General features: G+C 49.4%; 1 protein-coding gene across 2 annotated transcripts; it reads left to right on the forward strand.

Annotated features, from left to right (window-relative positions):
- The first annotated feature begins 9,546 nt into the window (after positions 1–9,546).
- Positions 9,547–12,089, forward strand: LSM10 (LSM10, U7 small nuclear RNA associated). Of its 2 annotated transcripts, none has more exons than XM_081226038.1 (2): positions 9,547–9,719; positions 11,288–12,089. In XM_081226038.1, the coding sequence occupies exon 2, from the start codon at positions 11,312–11,314 to the stop codon at positions 11,681–11,683; it is 372 nt and encodes a 123-aa protein (XP_081082164.1). In that variant the 5' UTR covers positions 9,547–9,719; positions 11,288–11,311; the 3' UTR covers positions 11,684–12,089. The 2 variants fall into 2 exon arrangements, with proteins under 2 accessions (XP_081082164.1, XP_081082163.1); XM_081226037.1 differs by having other exon boundaries at positions 9,616–9,844.
- The last annotated feature ends 5,466 nt before the right edge of the window (positions 12,090–17,555 follow it).

The raw sequence follows: 17,555 nt of genomic DNA on the forward strand, positions 1-17,555 counted from the left end.
TTCCCATGTTCTTGCTAGTTTTATGGCAAAGCATCCAGAGCCACAGGTTCAAGCCTGAGAGTCAGTCAGAGGGCGCGCCTGTTGCCGTTTTCATTATAGCTTTGCTCGGGGGACCTGCTGCTCGCAGGTGCCTGTGAATCATCACAAAACTTCAGAGCTTTCTCGGATGTATTCTGCCTCGTGAGTTTTGACGTAAGTGGAAAAGGCAGTTGCCTCAAACAGTCGGGGCCCAGTTTATACAGCCCTCCCCTCCCTGGCACACTGGGGACTGTCACCTCAGAGGCAGAGGGGACAAGGCCGTGACAGGGAATCCTCAGGCAGGCCCTGCGCAGAGCGCGTGGGTGTCTGTGGTTCTCCGCACATCTCTCTATCCATATGTAGTGTGCACTTATCCCATATGGAAATGTGTACCAAGGAAACAGTTTGCTTTTTAAGAATGATACCTCCTCCTTACCCCCAGAGTCTTCCTCTGCCACTTAGTGTTCTTGCCTTCTAAACACACGCAGCATGACGTGCCATGACATCTGTCTCCTCTGTTTCGCCATTAGTGGCCAAGCAGAGCCTTAAGTTTGATGTACGGGAGGTGCACATGGTGTACCACTTTCCCTTCCGTGCACCAGGTGAGTGACTTCCCTGGGCAGGCTGCCAAGTCTAATTGGGATCCATGAGAACCATCTCAGGCCAGGGCTGCCCTGATTGCTTCAGGAAGGAGGGTCAGCCCTCCACCTCACATTCATCCTGAATTGAGTAACTAACTGGCAGGCTCAGGATCAGCCCATATCCAGAGGTCAAGGTACATTCAATCCCATGGAAGCAATATCCAGAACGGCAGAGGGTAGGGGAGAAACTGAGCTGAGCTGATCATTGCCTGAGATTGAGCCAGCCACCAGGACCACTCAGGACCCTTGCACCTTAGCAAGAGTTGAGGCGAACATATTTCTGGAATGCAAGGGTGCCTGTCCTTTAGTTTACCCAAGGCATAGGGTTTGGATACAGAAGGGTAAATCACCCAATAAAGTTGCTTCCTACCCATGAAAGTGACTTTCTTACCCACCAAAGCCCCCAAAAGGCCCACTGAGGAGGAGAAGCACACCGTGCTGTGTAAGCTACTGCTTACAGGCTTACAAAGTGCCTTCTGTTTTAGTCTCTTTTAAGCAATCTGGCCACCAGTTGGGGTGGCCTGACTGGATGACAAGTGAAGGGGAAGGCTCTGTCCTAGGTCTGGCTGCCACCGCACTGCCACAAACCTGAACTTCACTGTCTGCTCCGAGCTTGTCCTGGGGCCTTGGAGGTGGGCCACGGGCTTCTGAGAAGCAGGCTCCAGCCTCCACCTATCCCAGAGCCGTGCTGACGATTTCAAACCTATCTGTTCTCTCAGTGAATAAACAAGATACAGATCTCTGGTAAGGCAGCCTGGTGATGAGGCAGTCTTTGAGTTTCATGTCTCTAGACTTGCACAAATGTTGAGAAAAACAAGTTTATTTGCGTGGTGGTTCAGGGTACCCAGGGAAAGCAGGGGAGTCGGGAGGGAGCAAAGGAAAGAGAAGGCAAGGATTACTCTGGCAAGAATGTGGACTGAGTACTGACAAGGCATCATTGTTCATTTAACACCAGGCCACGGGGTCTGAGGGTGTCACACAACAGTGCCCAGTGCGCTCGGAGGGAAGGCACACCGTGGTCCCCATCCCTTCCCCAAATTCACAACGACGTCTTAGGCAGTTACCCTCACCGAGCCTCCGTTCTCTCAGCTGTAAGAAAGGAAAAGAACTAGTTCATTGACTCAAAGCCAGCTTGCCCCAGCTAAGTTGCTGAGTTTACAGATTCTTAGGCCCTGCCCCAGGTGGGGTCTAAGAACTGGAATTTTACCCACGCCGCACTCCCCCACCCCACTCCATGCTTTGGGAGTATATCTGCTCTCTTTCAGCAATTCTGTGACTTACCTCTTCTCAACTAAGTTTTAAACTGTCCCGCTCTTGTTCTTATCATAGTGTTGGAAGGCCCCGTAGAACATGCAAGGCAAAGCTCTAGAAAAGCCTTCTGAACAAAAGTACTTTTTAATGGCTCCCAGAAGAAAGATGTAATAAAAATTGAGAGTGAAGGGGAGGAAAAAAAGGAGGAAATGTATTTAGCCCTTAGTTCTAGGATGAAAGTCATCCCATGCAGTCCACATAAGTATGTAACAATTTTAAAAGATAAACTCACTTTTTTCCTTATATCCAGATCCTGGTAGGTGAGAAACAAATTCAAACATCATAACCAGATCCTGGAGATCCCCAAGTCTGAACAGGATCAGATTCCCTCATCCTCTTCCACCTGTTTTGTCACTCTGGTTTACATCCATGGAGACTAACTCAAGCCTCAGGAAACCACAGAAAGACAAATGCAAATTTTAGGGGGAAAAAAAAAAAAAAAAATATATATATATATATATATATATATATATATATATATATTAGCATAATACCGAATCGTAAAGACCCAAATTAAAATCCAAAAACTGAAAAACTGATACACTGTTTACCTCCCCCTTCCTCCCTTTGAATTACTCCCTGGAAAACTCCTCATCAGCTGCCAAATTCCTGGACAGCTGGCAGCAGAGGGAGTGAAAAGAAGTGTTTTCAAGGGACTGGGCTGGAGAACCCTCTTCACAGTTGAATCTTCCCTGCCCAGTTTCATGATTCAACGTGAAGTAAATTCTTAGATCATAGTCACCTCTTTCCAGATGAGAATGTCAAGATGCGTTCCAAGGGCCGATGGAAATTATTCTGGATTACTTGATCCCCTTAACACCCCCTACCACCCCACATACACACGCTGTGCTCTTTTTGTTTCTGGCCAGTCGCTCCTCTGATGTCAAAAATAACATTACTTTCTCTGTTAGTTCCCAGAACCACAGGAAACCCCTGCTGCCTTAGGCCTAGCGAGGCCACACCACTAGGTGTGGCCTTTTTTTTTTTTTTTTTAATTTCATTATGAAGGTGAAGGACCTGCCAGGGTGGGTCATTAACACTAGTCCCATATCCTAGGAGAAAAATAAGAGGAAGAAAGTAAAAGTGACTTCTTGAAAGTCACAGAGACAGCTGAAATTACAATAAAGGAAGTTGTTTAAATTCCCATCTCTCACATAATTCATCCAAAACCACTGTCTATAAACTTCATATATTGTTTATTTTAGGGTTACTTGATACATACAACTTTAAAACACACAAAGGATAAAATAAGTATTATAAACAAAGATTTATAGAGCTGGGGGCAAAGCCAAGACTCCTAAATCCTAGATGCGCACATTGGCTTCAGATCACTCCACCCTCCTGCTCTTATTAAAATTCCCCAGGGGCTGACTTTTTTTTCAGGTATTCAAGGGGAAGGTCAAGGATGCTTGACTTGGGTTTCCTGGATATCCAGAAGGCCTCTCAGCTTCAGTTACAACAGAGAAGATAATACCTGTGTCATATGCCCTCCCTCGCCTCTCCTCTCTACCTCACCACATCTTTTATCACTTTTTCCCTACCCAGACCCCTTTCTGCACCTCAGAAGTTCACCACGGACTTCCCTGGTGGTGCAGTGGTTAAGAATCCGCCTGCCACTGCAGGGGATACAGGTTCCATCCCTGGTCCGGGAAGATCCCACATGCCTCAGACCAACTAAGCCCGGCGCCACAACTACTGAGCCCGCGTGCCTAGAGCCCGTGCTCTGCAACAAGAGAAGCCACCGCCATGAGAAGCCCGCTCACCGCAACGAAGAGTAGCCCTCGCTCGCCGCAACTAGAGAAAGCCCGTACGCAGCAATGAAGACCCAACGCAGTCAAAGATTGATTAATTAATTAATTAAATGTTTTTAGAAGTTCACCGACTGGCAGCTGGGGAGCTCCTCGGTCCAAGCCGCTCCCATGCAGCACGGCCTCTGCTCCTCCAGGGCCTCCTCAGCTCACTCACCAGCTCTACAGACTTCCGAGCTGCCTCGCCTTCCTCCCTCCTGCCCCCCATAGCTCCTGCCACTACACAGGTAGGTCCCTTCTCAAGTCTCCAGGCCTCAACTTTGCTGGACCCCACCACCTTCTCTGCTCCCCATTCTCCTTGGCCCTGCTCAAGACCCTTTTCTTCCTAAAACTCTCTCACCCTTGGCCTCGGGGGCTCCAATCCTACTAATTTCTTTTCTTTCCCCCACCCCACCAGCCACGCCAGGCCCACTTGCAGGATCTTAGTTCCCTGACCAGGGATCGAACCCATGCTCCCTGAGTGGAAGTGCAGAGTCTTAATCACTGGACCACCAGGAAAGTCCCAAATCCTACTGATGTCTGACCACACTTCCCCTCTCTCCCTCGGTTGCTTCTGATTGAGGATGGCCCGTCTTTGATGCAGGCATTTATGTAGCTGTTTCTAAGTCTGTCAGAACGGCCAGGGCAACTGCTGGAGGATCCTTATTTCATCCCTGGCGTTTTCCCCCACCCCCATCCTCACTCTCACCTCATCTCTCTCTCACACTCCATTTCTCACCTTCACCCTATCCCCTTCCCTCACCCCAGCGCTCTTGCCCCAGTGCTGACCAAATGTTTTATGTGCCCTGCAGTGCTTAGTTTGCATTCTTCTGCAAATTGTTTTGCATCCCTTTTTTCAGAGAGGCCATTATTTTCAACCAGTACTATTAACTCACAAATCTCTGTATCCCCCGCCTCACTTTGACTGCAGACTCACTTTCCCTGAGATGCTCCATCACCCTAAGCTTAGTGTCTAACACTGATGTCATTTTTATTTATTCAGGACATACTTCTTAAATATAAGACAGTTCTCCATAAAAAGAACCAGGAGTGATGGGTAGAAGTTACCCAAAATTTCTCAACAATGGAGTAAAACAGCTGGCACAGGAGTGAGTTGCTGGTCACTGGAGTCTCAGGCAGTGGTTACAGGGGGATCTGTGGGGGGGGTGGAGTGGGGATTTGGACCCTGGGTGGTAAGTTGGAGCAGGTGACCTGGGAATCGCCCTAACTCTCAGGATTCTGTGATCCTCTGACAACTGGATACAGAACCACAACAGGGCTCATCTAAAGGGGACAGGGAAATTCAAGGCTCTTGAACTCAGTTCAAGTGGACCCTTGTCTGGGTTTGAGGTTGCAAAAAAAGTTGGAACTAATTCCGGCTACTTAGGTAGAGAAGGAATCTACTGAAGGGCTTCAGGCAACTCACAGTTGTCAGGAAGACTGAAGGACCATGGGAAATGGCCAGGAACCGAGGAAGGGCAGGCAGCATAGGAAAGCACTCCAGCACCAGCAGCACCCCCAGGAATGAGGCACTGGATGACGCAGACACCAGGACGGAGCCTAAACAGTTCCTGCTGGTTCGTGTCACTTGCTCCAGATTTAGAATCTGATAATGCCTGAGTTTATGTCACAAGGCCATGCCATACCTGACAAGGCCTTTAAATCATCTGGAGCGGGAAGCAGAACCTCACCTCCCACTGAAATTCATAGAATGTCAGATTTCCCCAAATGGGAAAGTTCGGTGGCTGAGTAGCCAAAAACTGAGATACCCTCCACAGGCATGACCCCCCAACCCTCTTATTCCTATCAATGGACCACCACCTCTCTGGATACCCAGTGTTAAAATTTAAGTCATTGATTCCCCCTCTGCAAACCACACTCCAGATTTAATCAGCCCCCAAGGATTCTGATTAGCTTTCTTCAGAGTCTTTAACACTCATCCCTTCTTTCCACCCCACTGCCACCAATTCATTCAGATCCCCATCAGCTTCTCACCACATTCATAAAACCAGTCCCTCCCGCAACTGCTATTTGTAGGGTGAAGCATTTGTGCCTCCTAGGACCTTCTCCCTGTCTCAACACCCAAGAGATGAGCAGGAGAAGCAAGATTTATGTAAATAACTATGGTGAATCTGCATGCAAGCAGCAAACATATACCAAGCAATACGCTATCAGCGTCACTCCCAATTGGGGTAATCAGGGAAGACTTCAGAAAGGTACAGCAATGGAGCCAGCCTTTGAAGGAGGGATTGGACTTAACATCTATAGATAAAAAGAGAAGATCCCAGGCAGATGGAGCAGGATAAGCAAAGGCAGAGACAAGAGTGCAGGGCTTGTCTGGGGGTTGCTGACTCTGGCTAGAAAGGAGAGCAGCAGGTCTCCAATTGTAGTGTACACTGTTAGATGTGCAGATCCCCGGGCTCCACTCCTGAGTCTGTAGATGTGGGGTTGGGTTTAACAAGCATTCCAGATAACTTTAAGGCAACTGGTTCCCAGACCACACTTTAAGAAACACTGGTTGGAGAGTTTGGGTAGAGAACCTGAAGGAGATTCAGCTGGAAAGTAAGTTGGAATCAAATCAATGTCAGCACTGGAAACTTTATTCTGCTAGTGAATTGATTTTTTTCTTAGCAGGTAAGTAAGATCATAACTGTACTTTGAATCTGTTCTCAAAGGATCATGGGACACAAAGGCCAGTAAGATGGCTTTTATAATGAATTAAATGAGAAAAAGAGGGTCTCAACTAGAATGGTGGCAGTCAGAATAAAAAGGCAAGTGAAGGCTGGGAGACAAGTTCCAAAGAATCTTCAGAGTTCAGTGACTGTGACAGATGTGGGTGAATCCGGAAATGATAGAAGTTGTCAAGCGCATTCAAGGTACCCAACTTGGGTAGTTGAAAAATGGTGGTAGCAACCACAGAAATAGAAAAATTCAGAGTAGCAATTCATTTGGGAAGGACTTGATGAACTTGTCCTGTAGACACGCTGAGTTCCAAGTACCAGTGACACATGTGAGAATAAGCAACAGACAGTTGGGAAATGGAGGTCTTCTGTGGAGCAGTCTGGGCTAGAGATGTAGACAAGCAATTCAGCATATAGTAGTAGGTGGCAAAGAGAGACTCGACCAAGAAGAGAGCTGGGCCCGGAATACAGCCCCAGAAAAAGCACACATGTTTAGGTAGCAGAATGAAGTGGGGTTAAAAAAAGAGAGATGGAGAAGAAACAATCAGGGAAATGGGTGAAACCAAGTGATACAAAGCCCCAGGGGGAAAAAAATTACGAAGGAGGACGATGGTCAGTATGGTCAATCACTGAGAAGGATCATGGAAGTAAGGACTAAGAAAGAGACAGAGGTTCTCTTAAGAACAAGGAAATCATTAGTAACTGTCTTCAGAGAAGTTAATGGGAGTAGAACTCAAAATACTCGAGAAGAAGCCAGATTACAGTGAGGTGAGTGAGCAGGTGAAAGCCTTCAGGATAGAGCAGCAGTTCTCAAACTTTCAGTCTCAGGACACTTTTGTACTCTTCAGAATTATTGAAGGGACTTCCCTGGTGGTGCAGTGGTTAAGAATCCGCTTGCAAATGCAGGGGACACGGGTTCGACCCCTGTTCCAGGAAGATCCCACATGCCGCGGGGCAGCTAGGCCCGTGCGCCACAACTGCTGAGGCTGTGCTCTAGAGCCCGTGAGCCACCACTACTGAGCCCCCGTGCCACAACTACTGAAGCCCGCACGCCTAGAGTCTGTGCTCTGCAACAAAAGAAGCCTGCAATGAGAAGCCCATGCACCGCAATGAAGAGTAGCCCCCGCTCGCTGCAACTAGAGAAAGCCCACGCGCAGCAACGGAGACCCAACGCAACCAAAAATAAATAAATTTATTTTTTTTTAAAATTATGGAAAACCCCCAAAAGTGTTTGTTTATGTGGGGGACATATATATATGTGTGTGTGTGTATGTGTGTATATGTGTGTATATATATATATATATATATATATATATATATATATATGGTAATCACATATATATGAAATTAAAATTTTAATATTAATTCTCTTTTAAATAACAACAGACCCATTAACATTTTTATTTAAAAATAACTATATTTTCCGGGCTTCCCTGGTGGCGCAGTGGTTGAGAGTCCGCCTGCCGATGCAGCGGACACGGGTTCGTGCCCCGGTCCGGGAGGATCCCACATGCCGCGGAGAGGCTGGGCCCATGAGCCACGGCCGCTGAGCCTGCGCGTCCGGAGCCCGTGCTCCGCGACGGGAGAGGCCATGACGGTGAGAGGCCCACGTACCGCAAAAAAAATAAAAATAAAAATAACTATATTTTCCAAAAGAAAAAATATGGTGAGAAGAGTGACACTGCTTTATAGTTTTGCAAATCTCTTTACTGTCTATCACAACAGAAGAGAGTTGGATTCTCATATCTGCTTCTGCATTCAATCCATTGTGCTATGTTGTTTTGGCTGAAGTACATGAAGAAGATCCAGTCTCACACAGAAATGAGGTTGGAAAAGGGACTGCAACTGGAGAACCACTGATATAGAGGCCTCTCCTGAGAAGTTCTACTGTGGAAGGTAGGAAAATAAGAGTAGCATGCATGGAGGAGAAAGACAATTTCAATTTTTAGGATAAGGAGAGACCAGCTGTGATGACTGGTAAAAAGAGAAGGCTCCTGGGGAAGGTGGAAACCAGTGAATGAGAGGTTAAAGGAATGACACAAGCCTAACTCTTATTGAGCTTCTCCTGTGTGCCAGGTGCTTTCACACATTAATGAAGGTCACTCAAACCTTAAAACAATTCTCTGAGTTAGTCATTATGTTTTGTTTTTTCTAATGAAATTGAGGCTGAAGAAAGATAAGCAGTTTTTCCAAGGCTATACAGAATGACCTTTTAAAATGTAAATTAGATCCTGTCACTCTCCTTTGATGGCCTATCATTGCACTTCCAGTAACAGATGAGGAAACCTGACGCACAAAGAGGATAATTAACTTGTCTAAAGTCACACAGTTAACAAGGGGCAGATTTAAACCCAGGCACAGCCTCCAGAGCCTGCACTCCTAATCCAGAAATCCAAACGCCTTACCTTGGCTTGCAAAATCCTAAATACCCTGGCTGTTGCCTTCCTCTCCGACTTCTTGTCACACTACTCTTCCCAGTCTTAGTGGCCTTCCCGTTTGTCCAAATTGTCAAGCTCATTTGCACCAGGTCCTTTGCACAAACTGTTCCCTCTAACTGCAATGCTCTTCTCCTAGCGTTCACAAGCTTGGCTTCATGTAATTCATCTCAACTCAGATGTCAAATGTCACCTTCTCAGGACATCCCTGACCGTCCAATAAAAGATCACCCAGTCACTATAACATCGACCCGTTTTAATTCTCTGAAGAAATTTTATCATAATTTTCTTTTTCTCATAGGCGACTCCCCCGCCTCCCCCCCACCCAGTTGATTTAAGGGTCGGGTCATCAGATCACGGAGCTTGTCTCCTTGGTCACCCCTACGACCAGAGCCTGGGAAAGTGTCCGACACACGGTGAAGGTTCAGTGGCCCTCCGTATCCGCGAATGCGGAACCCTCCTATACGACGCCACTTCATACAAGGGACTTGAGCATCCCTGGTTTCGGTATTCGCGGGGGTTCTGGAACTAACTGCCCTACGGAGGAGGATCGACCGGATTCGCTGAACGGAAGAAAGACTCCAAAATAGGAGAGAATCCAATGACGTAGGCCGCGGCTGCAGGAGCGCGAGTCACGCGCCCGCGAGGCCTTCTGGGGATTGTAGTTCCGGGCCCGCCGCGGAGTCACGGGCCCTGCGCGCCGCGCGCTCTCGATGCTCCGGGAGGGCAGAGCGGCCCCTCGGTTTCCGTGGCTTCTCAGTTCGGCCGCGGGAGAGGAGCAGCCCGGCTAGGCGCTCGCTAGTTTCGGCGGCGACGCGCAGCGGGACAGCGGAAGGAACGCGCGCTGTGGGTCCGGGAGCCCGGGGCGGAACGCTGGGGAGCCAGGAGCCGCGGAGGCGGCGGGAGCGGGGCCAGCGTCTTCCTCCCGATTGCTGAGCGTAGCTCCTCACCCAAGCCCACTCCCACGCTCTGTGAGTAAAGGGTGACCACCATCCCCCTTTTAGGGATTGGCTAACAGGCTTGAAGAAGCCAAGTGGCTTGCTCGAGGTCGCCCTCCTAGGAAGTGGCCGAGCCCGTCCTCGAGACCAGACCTGCCTCTTTGCAGTCAGTGTGCTGCCCCAGACCCTTGCTTGGACACGTACTCCTGGTGAAGCCTGGGTGGGGTCGTTAGAGTCGGCCGGCCCAGCTCCTAGCCTCTCGTCAGTGGTATGGGTAGCTTGCCACACTTAATGCCACCCTGCACAGCCCTTTCGGTATCCTGAGTGAGGTCTTAAGGAAAGAAAAGAAAGTTCCACCAACTTGCACTCAGGGTCTGAAAATGGGGGATAGATAAGACAAAGTTACATTAATACAGCATCGGGGCATAATCAAAAGCAAAGGAAAATACATTCAGTGTGGTGAGAGCTTGTTAGCCTCATTTAGCCTATGGTTTAATAGACGTGGAAACAGGTTCAGAGACATTAAGTAACTGTCCTACGTTTACAGAGTGTGGGTGGAGTGGGGAGTCGAACCTCCATTTCTTTACCTTCAAAACGTATGTGCTGTATATGCTACCATTTCTTGTTTTCAATCAATTATCTAAATTTCTGGTTACGTGGTAGCAGCATCCTGTAGACCAGTCGTTCTCAGTGCGCCCCAGGCCAGTAACATCAGCATCAACTGAGAATAGTTTAGAAGTGCCCATTCTTGAGCCCCACCTCAGACCGACTGAGTCAGAAACTGAAAGGTGGGCCCAGCAGTCTGTTTTAACACGTTCTCCAGGTGATTCTGATGCAGGCGATTGTTTGAGAACTGGTGGTTCACCTAGGGGTCACGTTAAAATGCAGATTCTCTAAGTAGGTCTGGGGAAAGCCTGGAGATTCTGTATTTCTAGCAAGTGCCTGGGTAGCAAGGCTGTAAACTACACTTTAGAGCAATGATTCTCAAACTCGGATGCACATTAGAATTACCTGGGGAGCTTTTAAAAAATAGGATACCTGGAACCCACCCCTGACCAAATGAATCAGAACCTCTGGGGTGTGGCAGCCAGGTGAAAACTCAGCAGATGACTCTAACATACAGTGAGGGCTCAGAACCACTGGTGTGGGGTTTGGAGTCAGGCAGCGATGGATTTGAATCCCAGCACCTCCGCTTATCACCTGTGTGACCTTGGGCAAGTGACTTAACCTCTCCCGGCCATATATTCCTCATTTATAAATGAGGAGTATAAGTGATCCTTGGCTTGCAGGGTGTTGTGAGGATTCTATGAGGTGTGTACATGAAGCACCTAAGGGTGCTTCATAGACACAGAAATTGGGGAGGTGGGCAGACTCGGGAATGTCTGGGCTGGGGATTTTGTGCTAAAACCTGGTGGAGGTGAGTTAGCAACTGCACCCGCTAGCCTGCCACAGCTCCCCTCTGTGTGCCCCTCCCAGAGCGAGCAGCCGCAGTGTGGAAGAATGGCAGTGAGCCACTCAGTGAAGGAGCGGACCATCTCCGAGAACAGCCTGATCATCCTGCTGCAGGGCCTCCAGGGCCAGGTCACCACCGTGGACCTGCGGGATGAGAGCATGGCCCGCGGACGCATAGACAACGTTGATGCTTTCATGAACATCCGCCTGGCCCAGGTCACCTACACGGACCGTTGGGGGCATCAGGTCGAGCTGGAGGACCTCTTTGTGACAGGCCGGAATGTCCGTTACGTCCACATCCCCGATGATGTGAACATCACCGCGACCATTGAGCAGCAGCTGCAGGTCATCCATCGGGTGCGCAACTTTGGCGGCAAGGGGAAAGGCCGGCGGGAATTTCCCTCCAAGAACTATAAGTGAGCCTGTCCCCTCAGCCAGCCCTGGTCCCCACTCAGGTTCCTCCAGAGTTCTACTGAGCCAAAGCCTGCTCTCCCTCCCCGCCCAGCACCTGGGAAGGGAGCAGGGCCAGCCCAGAAGCTGGTGTCTGACAGACATCACCTGTCACAGCTGCCTTTCACAGGGTCCCACCTTCCAGACTCACCCTGGGACCCAGAATTCTAGTTATCTGTCTGTGGCCTTGGGGTAGATGACAGTCCCCCCTTTGGATCATTATTTATCTGAATCTCTGATTTACTGGTTTAGGGAATGTGTCAAATAGTTTTCAACCCTCTCCCAGTGAGGATTATTGAATGTGCTCGGCCTGAGCATCCCCATTTCTCTTGTAATTGTGGTTTTTTTCTCACAAAACTAAATGGGATGCAAACAAGTCTGTGCCTCATGCTTTTCCCTCTGCGCTGGGCTCCCTGTTGGTCCTGTGTCGTAGGGTGCTGGGTCGCAAGCATGACTGCACATTGGAATCACCTATCTCACCCTCACCTATTTGGATTTACTTGGTATGAGGTGTGGCCTGGGCAGTGGGATTTTTTTAAGTTTCCCAGGTGATACGAATATGCAGCAAAGCTTGAGAATGTAGGAGAGGCCTTCAGTCTGGTCCGGGGGGAAAGCGGCTCTTCTGTTCCGGTTCCCTGTTGAAGAGGTTGGTAGTCTCATTGCTCTTTCCTGAGGTGGAGAGGCTGGAGTAATCCTGGGCCCTCCCCTCGAGTGTGGGAGGTCATCCCACAGCAAGAAATCAGGCTCCGATTCTGAGAGTCATTGGGTCTTCAGGGAAGAAGGCGTTCTCGGGGTTAGAACCCCAGCCCCTGTTGTAGCTGCCTTGCAGCCGTACCAGCCCTGCCACCATCTTGGTAAAAGCGGCTCTGCCCTCTGGAACCAGAGAGTTTGTCTTCATCAAACAAACGTCCACAGCAGCTGCCATGTGCCAGGCCTTCTGCTGAGCACACATTGTCCAATAAGCTTTGGTCCCTTCTGGAGAGGGGCTTAGAATCTAGCAGAGGAGGTAATCATTTCCTGAGGGAGATTGGAGAGGAGTGTTCATTTGGGCGCTGGCAGCCCACGGTCACTGCATTCACATTCTAGCCCAGTCTGTCCAAGTGTTGTCCCTGGACCACCTCATCAGAACCAACTGAGATGTGTCTAGAAGAGCCACCTTCCTGGCTCCCCAGATTTGAAACAGAACCTGGAACCCGAGAATCTGCATTATCAACACCCACCCACCCACCGTGAATCTTCTGCCTATTGTATTTACTTCATTTCCCAGAGGCCCCAGAAGGCACTTAGACTCTGCCCTTTGCCTTCCGGAGAGAACACTGGGTCCTAGCAGGGAGAAAACCACTCCTCTGAGTTTCCAGGCCCCTTTGACAGCTAGAGTTAAGGGGAGCAGCACAAGAAGACTGCTGGTAAGAGAAACCAGAGGGCAGGCACAGAAAGGGGTTCCTCACTGTGGAAATGTCCATGTTCTCAAACCCAGTGGGGAGAGAGCCACCCCTTCCGGTAAATGATGAACCGGAGGGACGTCCACACACAGCCTCCCTTGCAGACATTTCCCATGTGTCTGCAGATGCCCCCAAACTTGAAGAGGTCTCATGCTGGGAGTTTGGCCTAAGGATGGAGGAGAGGTCTAGGTCTGAGGCTTTTAAATGGTGTGTTTTTACATTGCGAGCAGAGTAAGGAAGAGCCCCCAGGCCAGGGAGCAAAGTGGTAGGGCTTGCACGGGCTGCTGGGAAGAGGGGTTCTGGACACGTTCCATGAGCGTTGTGCACAGATGCCCGCGGGTCTGTATGGTTCTGAGGCAAGGCACTGGGAGGACAGGTGGGAGGGAGGGAACCAGGGTCCACTGAGACACACTCATGCCAAGTCCCTGGGGTAGAGCACAGCTAAGTGTTTAAGCCCCAAGGTTATGGGTCTTGGCATCTGGTCCTGGATTGCTGGGAAAGGCTGGCAGGGGCCCAGGTGTAGGGGTGGAGGGAGCTCAGTGCCCGCCAAGCTATGGCAAGCCACGGGTCATTCATTCCACAAGTAATCTGAGTCACAGTGCTAGCTACTGAGGGAACATCAAGAGAGACAGAGGTCCTGCTCTCAGGGAGCTGATGTTCTGGAGGGGGAGACTAACAAAAGTAAACAGATAGGCATCATGAAGGAAATAAACAGGGCCCTTTGAGAGAAAATAGGTGGTTTTATTTCAGAAAGTATGGACTGAAGAAGTTCAACTGAGAAGGGGGGTGGGATGAATTGGGAGATTGGGATTGACATATATACACTACTATGTATAAGATAGATAACTAATGAGAGCCTACTGTATAGCACAGGAAACTCTACTCAGTGCTCTGTGGTGACCTAAATAGGAAGGAAATCCAAAAAAGAGGGGATATACGTATACATATAGCTGATTGACTTTGGTATACAGCAGAAACTAACATAACATTGTAAAGCAACTATACTCCAATAAAAATAAAAAGAGAAAGAAAGAAAGAAAGAGAAAAAAAAAAAACTGAGAAGGAGCGTACCATTTAAAGAGCCAAGGGAAGGCAGAGGAAATCGCCAGTGCAAAGGTCCTGAGGTGAGAAAGCTTGGGGGTTGGGGGCAATAACAGAATACCCTTGTGACTGTTGACAGAGGGGAGGGAGGCAGGAGAAATGGGCAGGGAGTGAGGCAAATGATACAGGGCCTTGTGGTTAAGGAGTATAGCTGGTTCCAAGTTCAGGTGTGTAAGAAATATAAATTGAATTTTCTCTAACTCGACTGAATTCATATTTGGCTTCACTCAGCCAGAGTGGCAGAAGCTTAATTGCAGTCAGTTCAGAGTTCCCCATCAGTTTCCTCAGAATTGGTTGAATTCTAGGGCACTTCCTGTGAAGATGCCGAAGCTGGGGCAGGGTAGTCTGAGCTGATGGTGTCTGGTCCAGTCACACTAGCATCCCCTGAGATGTCTTAGTTTTGTACTGGTTTTCTGTCTTCAGCCTGCTCAGAATGCTGCTGAGTTGCTCCTTCCTGACCCATCCCCCTCTCAGTATTCAGATTCTTACTCTACTTTTTCCAGGCCACTCAGGCCCAGGAAATTCCTCGGGTCTTGGGTTAGTTAGGCCCCGCTGTTTGCCCCAGTGCAGCCCACAGCTGTTTCTTCAGAGGGTTTTATTACTTCTTGGTGCTCCACCAAGAAAAGGAGCACAACTCTTCCTGCTTCCCGGGCCCTGATGCCCTCTAGCTCAGAGGCTGAGGAGAAGCTTCTCTATTCTCAGGGACCACCCCCGAAAGTCTCAGTCTCCCAGATCCCCCTTGTTACAGTTTTCTAAATTTGGATCTGCACAGATATTCTTTCCGTTCCTCCCTGAAGGCAAGCCTCTTGGAATTCAGAAGCAAAAAATGAACTCTGCATTCTGTCGTATTTGTTTCCTGGCGTAATGTATGCAGAGTAACCTAACTACCTGCACAAGGGAAGGGTGGAGGGACACCAAGGAAAAGATGAAAAACATATTTCAAAACGTCATCGTCCAAGGGCTTCCCTGGTGGCACAGTGGTTGAGAGTCCGCCTGCCGATGCAGGGGACACGGGTTTGTGCCCCGGTCCGAGAGGATCCCACATGCCGCGGAGCGGCTGGGCCCGTGAGCCATGGCCACTGAGCCTGCACGTCCGGAGCCTGTGCTCCGCTATGGGAGAGGCCACAACAGTGAGAGGCCCGCGTACCGCAAAAAAAAAAAACAACAAATGTCATCGTCCCATCGGAGTTTGAGTTTTGTGCTCATTGCTGCAGCCTTTGTTCAAGCCCGCACATACACCGATGTGCGGGTCCCAGTTGCTGACTGAGCCCCCTGGAATTCTGAGCGCTCGGGTGGGATGGCATGCCCCCTCCTCTCCCTCCCCTCCAGGCCTTGGAGAGAAGAGTACAGGATGCTCTCTCATTTGGGGGAGGAGACTCCCAGGGCTCTGAAGAGAGCTGGGTGGCCTATGGCTTGAAGTTCAGATCTCCCTGGGGGCCACACAAGTGATGTGACATCTCCAGCTCCCAGCTGGATGGGACTTGCAGGAGAGCATCCAGTTCAGTGAGTTCCAGTCTGGCATCCCCAACTGAAGGGTCCCTGAGGACAGCAGGAGTCCCTTGAGTTCTTATCAGTGTTCCAAAGGGACCCAGAGAAACAGCATACAGTATGTGAAGGTTACCCAAGCTAGCTTGGTCTCTGCTTCGGGCTGGAGTTATACCAACTGCGTGGTGGTCACACTGGCTTGCTCCTACTGACCACAAGCTCTTATGGCTGTAATATGAGGCTGTAATGAATAAAAAGGAAGAAATGACTTGATGCAGATTGTACGGGAGACAAAATCATACCAGATATGAGGCTCATGTGGATGGAAAATACTAAAAGAAGCTTTCAAGGTGAGAAGGTTGGGAATCACTGATCCAATCCAACTCTGTCATTTTACAGTTGAGGAAACTGAGGTCCACTTTCCTCAGGGGGAAGGTGGAGGCATCTGCCAGGTCCTGTGATTAAGGTAATGGCAGAATGCCAAGATGGTCATCACAGATAGCTACTGCTTGTTGAATCTCACTGTGTGCCAGGCCCTGTGCCAGGGGCTCTATGTGCTCCAGGAGGGCAGAACTGTGGTCTGTTTGGTCCCACTGGATCTCTAGCATCCAGCTCCATGCTCTGCACATAGCAGGCACTCCATAAATCTTTGTGGAATGAATGAATCATCTCATTTCATCATTACATCAACCCTGGAGATTTATATTAGTAGCCCATTTTACAGATGAACAAACAGGCCCAGAGAGGTGAGGTGACTTGCTCAAGGTCGAAGAGCCAGTGAAGAGGAGGGTGGGGATTTGAACTCAGGTCTGTATGCCTGAAACTCCATGATCTTTACTACTGCACTACACTATTCTGCCTCCCAGCCCTCCTGATGCTGGTAACCGGGTAAGATAAGCGGTGCCTCTGCTCACAGTGGTGGTACCCAGCTACCAGGTGTGGGCCTGGCACTCGGAACTTGCCATACCTTGGGTCTAGGGGCTTGGCCACAAAGAGAAGTCAGAAGTCAGCCAGTAGGAAGGGTTTGCTGGGTTCCAGAAGCCTGAGGAAGCGCCCCAGGGTTGAAGGTCTCCTCCTCTCCTTCTGTAATAGGCAGATCTGCTGGTACATCCTCAAGCAACCATCTCATGCTGTTGTGACAGGTGTCACTTTGTTATGGCAGCGCCATCTGCCAGCATGCCCAGAGTTGGAGAGCCAGCAGGAGAGTATGTCACCGTGTGTGTGATGCAGCGGTCTCCTCCTGTTGGTGTCCTGGTGACAGTTTTTCATTTCCTCTGGCTGGCACCTTTCCTTTCTATTCATTACCTCTCCTACTCCTCTCTTTCTCTTCCTCCTCCTCCTCTTTGTTAAAATTCTATATTTTGAATTGGCTGAGAGCCTCCTGAGGGTGGGGATGGTGGTGTCAGCTCTAAGTGATTCATCTAGCTGATAATTAGAGCTCTGGAAAACCCAACACTCATTCCTGTCAGTCAGGGCTTCCGGAATCCCTAGGCTTTTCACTTTGTCAGAGAGAGGAGCTTGGGGGGCTGGGCCCCGCTTCTTTGTGCCTGACTTTCGGTCCCCCACTGCCTTGAAGCTCGATAACTGAGAGAAGTATGAGCACTCTTATTCGCCAGGTCCCGTGAAAAGCCCTCTCCACACTCACTGGATCCTCACAGTGACCCCACGACGTGTTATCCCTATGTTGACAGATGGGGATAACTTGCACATAGTCACTCAGCTTGTAAGGGACACAGCAAGTACTCAAATCCAGCCTTTTTGGAATCTGCCAGACTTGGTTCAAATCACAGCCCTGCCATTATTAACTGTATGTG

The sequence above is a fragment of the Mesoplodon bidens genome (genome assembly GCF_964165515.1).
Source record: "Mesoplodon bidens genome assembly, chromosome: 2".
NCBI classification, from domain to species: domain Eukaryota; kingdom Metazoa; phylum Chordata; class Mammalia; order Artiodactyla; family Ziphiidae; genus Mesoplodon; species Mesoplodon bidens.